The 8,548-nt window shown below is 38.1% G+C and overlaps 1 protein-coding gene across 5 annotated transcripts in view; it reads right to left on the bottom strand.

The window, feature by feature from the left end:
- Positions 1 to 8,548, bottom strand: part of sbno2b (strawberry notch homolog 2b) — a 69,833-nt gene that overhangs the window by 34,234 nt on the left and 27,051 nt on the right. The window contains exon 1 of one of the 5 annotated variants that reach the window (XM_015036075.1): positions 2,410 to 2,845. The exons of the other annotated variants lie outside the window; for them this stretch is intronic. Coding sequence (XP_014891561.1) covers positions 2,410 to 2,469 — 60 coding nt within the window. The 5' untranslated portion in view covers positions 2,470 to 2,845. Of the gene's footprint in view, positions 1 to 2,409; positions 2,846 to 8,548 lie in introns of those variants that run through there. 5 annotated transcript variants of the gene reach the window in all.

Below are 8,548 nucleotides of genomic sequence, written 5' to 3'. Positions count from 1 at the left end.
GGGGGGGAACAGAACCAATGCAAACACTGTATAAAATACGTCTATCCCGATTCTGGCACACTTCCCTAGCAGCTGTTTGTTTCTTCTGATGTCAAGCAACACACACCACTTTGCCGGTTTAACACACTGAGTGCGATCCACGTGGGAATAAAGGGGTTAATCCCTCACACAAATCAAGGTTACGACATAAAACGTTTAAACAGAATGAAGATACTGCTTATTTCGCACCCGTTCTCCTCACTTCTCTCACAGAGCAGACCCCACCCCGGCCCCCCCGGCCCAATGCTTCTCACTCATCCTCTCCATTATTGTTTATTCACTTCCTGTAAGCTGCACGCACAGGGTCATGCTTGAGGTTTGAAGTAATACCAGGAAACTGACAACATGTGCCCACCAAGAGAGTCTACCCGTGCTTTTAAAGATAGAAATTAAGACATCCTCACCACACCAGGTGCACGCAAAAAAGGTTTGATTTAAAGTTTGCGATGGCCCACTAATGAGATCCAAGTATGCTTTACAAATTGATGTGATGTCGTAGATCGAATGTAAACAAGAAGAAATGACATTAAGCAGGAAACAAACAAATGCAGGGACAGAGATATGCTACTAAAAATATACATTAAACAGGCAACAATCAGCTTCACTTTCATACTCGTTTACTGTTTTGTACGTTTAAAAATGTATAAATGATGAGGATTTTTTTTTTACTTCACTAATTATAAAAATACAAATGTATCTTGAAACGAGCAGGAAGGAAAGTATAAATAACTACTGTGGTTTTGAGAATATAAGAAGAACTCCTTTTTTAACCAGAAACTACTTTATGAACACTACAATGCACTTATTTAAAAAAAAGACAGTCTTATTATCTGCCTTATTTATAAATTAGATCACCTTTGCTTAAATGTAAAACATTAAGCTCAAATAACCAACGAAAAATGTGTTGGTGTGTGTTAACTAACAAACGCAGACATGGAGGAGATTGGTTAATATGCTGCATCAAGAATTCAGTGGAAAAAGGCTCCTCACCCCAATGAAGTCATATTACACTATCTAATTAGAATATCATCTAATGAATTGGTATGCAAAAAAAAAAAAAAAGGTGGCTCTATTTACAACTCATAGCGAAAACAGCCGCATTTAACAGCTGATAAGACAATGTACAAGAGTGCTATTTAGTCTGATGGTATCAGGTTGTAGCACTTACTGGCAGGAAGAAAGGAACAAAGCAGATAATTATTTGTCAAGAGTTCCTGGTTGGAAAGGATGAATCTCAGTGGGGCGATGGAGGATCGACTAGCACTGGCTCTGATTACTTACAGGCAGACTTCTACTTCAAATCCTATTTAACAAATAATAACAAATGAGCTCACTGTGTTCGTTTTCACTGGGAGTGGACCCACATGAAAGCCCCGTGTCAGGTCTGTAATGAAAGCGAACCCTATTCGCAGAGACATCTACAAGTCTTAAAACTGGGCCCTGTTCAATTTAAACATCAAGTAGAACTCAATCGATTCTGTCACGTTCCACTTCCCCTGTCACTTTTGCAATGTGAGAAACCATAGAAGGAGGAATCCACTGGAAAGCTGGAAGACTGTGCTGTACTTTGTTGTAATATGCCCATGTGATCTCACGCATGGGTTTTCCTTCGGAAAACTAAAAGTTTTTCCGGCCTTTATGATGACGTTAACGATGAAAGAAAAGCAATGGAGAGAGTGTATTGGTCACTGCAGCCTTCTGTTGGGATGAAGCTACGCTTTTTACAGTTTTTTTTTTTTTTTCATTAAAATTAGGCAGCATTTCTTACAATTATGAATTTGATTAGATTTTTCATGTGGAAAACGTGGCTAAGGTAAAAATCTAGAAGAAGATGAAGAGAAAAAATTCATATGAGACATTACTTTACATTTATTGCTTTTCAGTGCAATAAATGCAGAGTGGCTTGAAATTGGAGCGTATAATTATCTCAATTACAATTGAATAATCAGATTATTTCTTTACCTATGATCAGACAGCCATGTTTTACACATAAAAACTGCATGTTCCAACAGTATAGTTTGTCACTAGTAGTATTGTTTTATGAACAGTATTGTTTACCTGATCAGGTCAGGTGTTAGAAGTGTGGACTTAGAACAAAAGATAAAATCATCTTGTAACAGTGAGTATAAGGAAGTATGTTCACAATTCATTCAAGGAAGTTAAAAATTCAAGCACATGCATACACTGATAATCAGCCATTTCTTAAATGTAAGTTTCACCTTAACAACAAGTGCTCCTCATGTTAAAAACAATTAACACAAGTAATTTTAATTTAGGAAGCTAATGAATCAATAAGCTGTAGCATTACAGAGATGGCCAAAAGAGGGAAAAAAAAAAGAAGAAAGAAAAAGAAGTGAACAGAACCCATACCTTGGGAAGCGGGCGTCCCAGCTGAGCGTATAATTTAGTCCAGAGCTGCATGAGAGACATGGGTCCAACCGCTACGGTACGGCACGGGTGAAAATACACACAACATAAGCTCCTGCTTCACCTCAACTCCCTGAATCCGTCAGTCACTTCCATGAGGAAGCCAAAACGCCGGTGACCACCTCACAGCTGGAGGGCTACCACCCCATACCGGACCCTGACTGGCCCTGTGACTGCTTCTCTCTGGCTCACTGCAGACATCTGCCTCAAACGCCCCCCACACCACACACAGGTGCAGACACGCTCTCTCGCAGACGGAGACACGGGCACGTCTAAAACATGCTCCCCTGCTTCGCAGGGAGACAGGCAGGTATTGGCAGAGAGGGCTCACTAATAGTAATTGTGGACTAGTTCATTTGAGTGCAGAAAGGTGGTTGGAGAGTGAGTGAGTGAGTGAGCAGGGGAGGGAAGGGGAGGGCAGAAGAGGGAGGGAGGAGGGGAGGAGCTTTCAGGAAATGATGCTTTTGTTGGTAAGTGACTAGAGTTACTGGCAGTCAGGCCCATTTTACTGTACATGGTGTAACTCAACCGCATTTGTAGTGTAAACAGTGTTGCGCTGTGGACCTGGCCGCTCCTCACACAGCGCTGCTTACAGCTATGTTTAATGGGCCTGGCCCACCATTTAATGATTATTATATTTAGAGACTGACTCCCCACTAGACTGTGCCTCTGCTTTTTGTTTCTTTGTTTTGTCTGCAAATATTCAATTTCACGTCTTCTGCTCTTGCAATTCATTTAAATTTGAATCTCCGTCAGTAACTCAGACGCGGAAAGGCAAGTAATGCCTGATGAGCCTGATTTAAAAAAAAAAAAATGAAAAAGAAGTGAGTCACTAATGTGAGCATCCAGGGAGCATATTTAATTTAGAAATAAGTGTGTCAAAATATTGCCTCATTAATAAAACTCTATAATTAAAGACAACAGAGCTCAAAATGTGGAAGTGACTCCTCTAAGAATATTCTAAGCGCCTTAAGATTGTGAATGAAACAAGTCGAGGGTGAACTGCAAGTTTCCTTTTGCGGAAGAGTTTTGCATGCATCAGCCAGTATACACAATTACAGACAAATCCTTCATCATAAAAAGTAATTCCTGCTTACTGGAACTGAGGGCGTGATTGTAAAAGACATACAAGTGCACAAAGGCTTATTCTGGGAATCTTCTCCTTTTTTTTGCAAATTGGACAATTCAGACAAATCTAAGACGCTGATCAAGGACGACATATCAGTTTTTCCTGGTGGGGAAAGCAATTTGACTGTTTATGATCCTCGTAAATAAGAATTTAAAATAATGCAATTTGTCTCTTTCATACAGGAGTCGGTCCATTTGTGCAGTCAGCTTCCAGGAATAAATGATATCAAGCTGGGACGGTGAGGTCCTGTAATGTCCATCTCTGCTGGACAGAAGAGGAGTCAGACTCTTAAGAGGCGGCGTGGCGCCTATCCATGGTGTCATCGTTCTATGAGTGGGAATCCTCTCAGTAGTTTGTGTGTGAGTGTGAGTGTGTGTATGTATATCCGTGTGTTTGGAGGAGCACCGAGGGCCATCAGGGAACACTGAATCACTACTGATGAGATTCTTTAGACTCAAACAGCCAAAGCACTCACCTTATTGCATTAAAGAGTAAAAATAACAGCATAGTTTGAACAAGGTTAAAAAAGCAACACTTTTCTACAAAATCTCATCTACATTTCTTAAGTCCTCCAAAACTTTATTCTTGTTTAGGTATTATTAAATATGCCTTGCATCTGTGCAAAACTTCTGGTGCTTTGTTGTGCAAGTGGCACAACTGTGAACATGTTGCTGTATTAATTTCAATGTGAAAACATGTTTTTAATAAACCCAGGAATATTTCAAACTCCAAATGTAAAGCAGTGCACAATGAGTGTAGAAATGAACGACTCCTCAACTGTAAACTAGGATTAAAGTACATTCTAAATCCACTTAACATACAAACGAGATACATGTCAAAGGTGGCAATTCAGGTCAAATTTAACATGTACCTTGAAGCTAAAGTAAATCACGTGTAACCCCACAAAAACAGCACGCTTATCAGCTTTCAAATTAACCTTTAACTTCCTCCTTCAAACCGGGCCACTAAAAACACTTTCTGTTTGACTAACCTACAGGGAAGTAGCCCAGAATTACAAACGCGTTCAAATCCTGACTGGCTTGGAAAAATGTGAAGGAATGCCCGTGTTAGTGTTCAGCTGGATAAAGATTTCTTTTCCGCTTCAACAATATTTTAATTGCGATTACCGAACAATTCAAGGGTGTATTGAACAGACTTGAATTAGCACATCTAGCATCTTTTGAGTCCAACAGAAAAAAAGGTCGTTATAAGATTATCTAATTTATACATCAGAGTTAAATGGACGCTTTTGAAGGGAGTCAGGAACCTTGTTCTGAATGTTACCGTTTCTTGATGTGGTAAACGAGAAAAGAATGAGTGTTCAGCTTAATGCATTTACTGAATTTTTTTAAAATCTGTTTTTTTTTGTGTGTGTATTGGACCTGTGGATTATCAGTAAGACCACGAGATCATGCAAGGATGATTGACTACTCCATCTACAAAGAGATTTCTTAAAGGTTTCAAATTGTATTTGGAATGTCTGCAGAGTTACAGGAGTTTTAAAATACTATTGAAAACTCCTTCTGCTTTTACAGAAACCTCTGTTTACGTATTCTCACAAGAGTTTTCCTGTTTTCTGAAGCAGTTTTCTCTAGTACTCCTGTGTGCGCTGGGATTATATCCCATTTCAAATCTACGTAGGGACACAGTATGAGCAACTGTCACAAAGAGAGACATTAATCATCTTATGTGGGTGTTAGGGTGCCGTACAAGCAAGGTCAGCTAAAGACAAGCTGTTTTAAATGTGATATATCCTGCAAACTTGAAAAGAGCTGTAAAAGCATTTCTGATGCAAATTAACTCTTCCTAGAATCGCACAGAGCAAAAAAGATTAGTGTAAAAGTGGGAGGAACGACAAAGAAGAGGAATAGTTTGTAGAAAGACCCTAAAAGGACCATGTTTAGATGTACATACCGCTGAGTAACATGTGAAAACATACAGCATGCAAAGTACTGCATATGTCAAAATCTGTGCTTACAAAGTGTTCTTCGCCATTTGAGGTTAGCCAGAATGCTGAGTGAATTGCCTTTTTTCAGCTGTCTTCCAGTAAATGTTGCAACGACTCTCATTCGCTGCAGAAATATTCACATTTTTTTAGGGTTTTTAAACCACAGTTAAGCCTGGGCAGGTACGCAGATGTGACTGTGAAGAAGTGTGCCGTTCTTTTAAAACCACAGAGGCATGTGATCGATTTTACAGTTGGTTCTTTCAGATTGTTGTTTTTGTAATTTACTTCTTTTTCCCCCCCTTACAATTGATTCTAAAAAAAAAAAAAAATAGTCTCCTTAAAATGTTACGCTAAACATTATTCTGCCAATAATTACTCTCTGAGTAGGTATTTTCCACTGTTTATAGTCCTTTTATTGCAAATTGGAGTGTCTCCTATTTTAAAGGTTACTTTGTGCACATGTTATCACTGGGGAAGTTTCTCACCTTGTTCTGTACGTTGGTGATTAAAAAGAATGCATGTTTATTCGGTTTAAGCATGAGGAAACAGTTTCAGGAAATAGTAAATTTCTCCCCTCTCCATAGGTAAACTGTCTGAGAATGAAGCTCTATGACTCCCCCCAATAGCAGTGGGAATAATTATTAGCTGCATTAATCAGCTAATAATGAAACTCCTAATTGAAAGCAGCAGTCAACTGGAGCCACTCCAAGCACTCAGAATGCTGAGGTAATGCAGTCTATGCAGTCACTCCAGCTGTTCATCAGTGCAGCTGGAGTGACTGCATAGTTTATCATGAAATCAAGTGATGTATTATTTCGTCATTCCTGTGGCATTTAAGTTGCACTTTTCTCAATTTCATCCTAGAGGGCTAACCCTCTAGCATGACCGTCAATAAGGGCGGACAAATAGTTTTTCTGTGCTGCTTGTGTATGAGGAGCACGTACACGAGCTTGACTGAAAGTGCTAAGACCCTCCTCCTGGCTCTTATTGGTTGTTTCTGGTCAAGCAGTTTATTTCTGAGGAGGCAGAGGAGCTAGATGTTATTGGATTTTCTCTTAACTAGCAAAATTTTGCATATTTGTTAGTTTTAACAAATATGTTTAAAAAAACATATTTTTATAGGTTGCCTTCTGTAATTTTAAATGTTATAGTATTTAAACTCAATACCTAATTATTTTGACCATACACTCATTATATAATGTAGCTGCCTTTGCAGCCCACTACTACCACTACTACTACTCCACCTATTACCATGGCAACAGCTACTACTGCCGCTTGAAATTATGATATAATGCTAAGTTTGTTGCCTCATTGTTGATGTGTTTCAAAATATACGCCTACTTAACACACCAAGACTCATGCACACACAACACTCTGACTTCACAGAAGACATTAACATTCAGCAGAGACACTGTAGCGCCAGTCTGTCATGCTAAAAGTGTTTAAACAACATGTACACTGGATTCAACAGTAAGAAATACAAGCTGCACTTGAGAATAACTTGTTGATGTAAGCAGTGATGTCGACTGTAAAGATGAACCCAAAGTAGATTTTCTAAAGCTACATAAAGTTAGGCAAGCTGTCTGTCTGCTACATTTCTTCCAGAAGAAGTTTTCAGGGACACATTTAGATCCACGTTCACAGATTAATTATGTGCCAGTATGTCCATGTGGAACATGGGCACATGTGCACATTTGTCATGTGCAGAGTTTGTGCAGATGACAAGATAAATGTAAGTTTATCCTGTTTTAATTGCTAAGTGAGTAGCTAATGGTCATTTCTAAATGAATCAAGTAACCTTTATCAGATTGAAAAAGAGGTAAAGAGGTGTCTAATCTCAATTGGGGTTTTTTTAATCCTAGTTAAATAAAAAATAAACAAACAATAATTCAACCTGACAAAAAATAGATAATACATATATAAAATAAAGAAATTACAGTTTCTACTTATATTTTATATCACGTTATGCAGGGAAAAAAAATAGTGTTTGAAGGAAAATTTGTCAATATTCAAAAAAATCAGTTGCCAGATTCATAAAAAATATTGGTAGCTCTACACAAAAGCTCTGATTTAGCCAGACATTTGAATTTCTCTCATTCGCTTTTCATAAAGTGGTGCTTAACAAACTACTGCATGTTAGTTAATTAGTCGTGTCACTCTGCTCAGCTCTGAGCCACAAGTGGGCGGCTTATTACAAGGTATCTCTCAGCAAGTGTTCACTTTAAAATGTTATCGTGATAGAAGTGGTGCACAAATTAAATTTTTGTTTTGAAAGTCACTTTTGGATTTTGAAACGCGCCCCTTATTCTGGCAGTCTTTTTTCTTTTTTTTTTTCTTTTTTTTTTTTTTTTAGAAGAAGCAAAAGTTCAACTGCTGAGGGATTTCACAATATATTAGGGTATAAGGGATCCCTGGAGTTTATATCTTTGATTAGTTTTGATAAACAGCTCAAAATGCAGAAGCAATATGAGAAAAAAGAAAATTCAGCAATTTTAAAGCTGTTTTCGAAATGCTTGTATGCTTGAAAAGTAACTTCTGATTGCTGAATAAATTATCTTTAATTAGTATTTAAAAAAAAAAAGATCTCCTTTTCAATCAGACTCAATAGAAACTTTCAAACACATTGAATATAATTGCCTGAAATGATGGCAGAGCTGACCAACACCCCTTTATATTAAAGTGCTACGCAGTTGTACATAGAGATAACTGAAACAAATTCACTTTATCTGATTTATATGCCAGTGTCATCGTGTGCCACTTCAGTTATTGTCTTGTTTATCTATTATCTAGTAATTATTAAGGTGTATAGAGGGGAGGCTCTTCATTGTAATACAAAACAAACCTCTGAAGGCAGCAGATGTAAAGAAACACATTCTGTCCACAGACTGCAGCACCGTGGTTCCTTATAATATGTGGATATTCGAAATGAGTTCTGGTGCATGCATAAACAAACCCTGACACTGTGGGAAGCCATGCAAACCAAAAGAGATTTCCCTAATAACCCC

The sequence above is a fragment of the Poecilia latipinna genome, unplaced genomic scaffold (genome assembly GCF_001443285.1).
Source record: "Poecilia latipinna isolate Pla-1442-1.1 unplaced genomic scaffold, P_latipinna-1.0 Scaffold357, whole genome shotgun sequence".
NCBI classification, from domain to species: Eukaryota; Metazoa; Chordata; class Actinopteri; order Cyprinodontiformes; family Poeciliidae; genus Poecilia; species Poecilia latipinna.
The sequence above is the reverse complement of the archived record's forward strand: the minus strand, read 5'-3'. Positions and strand labels throughout refer to the sequence as shown.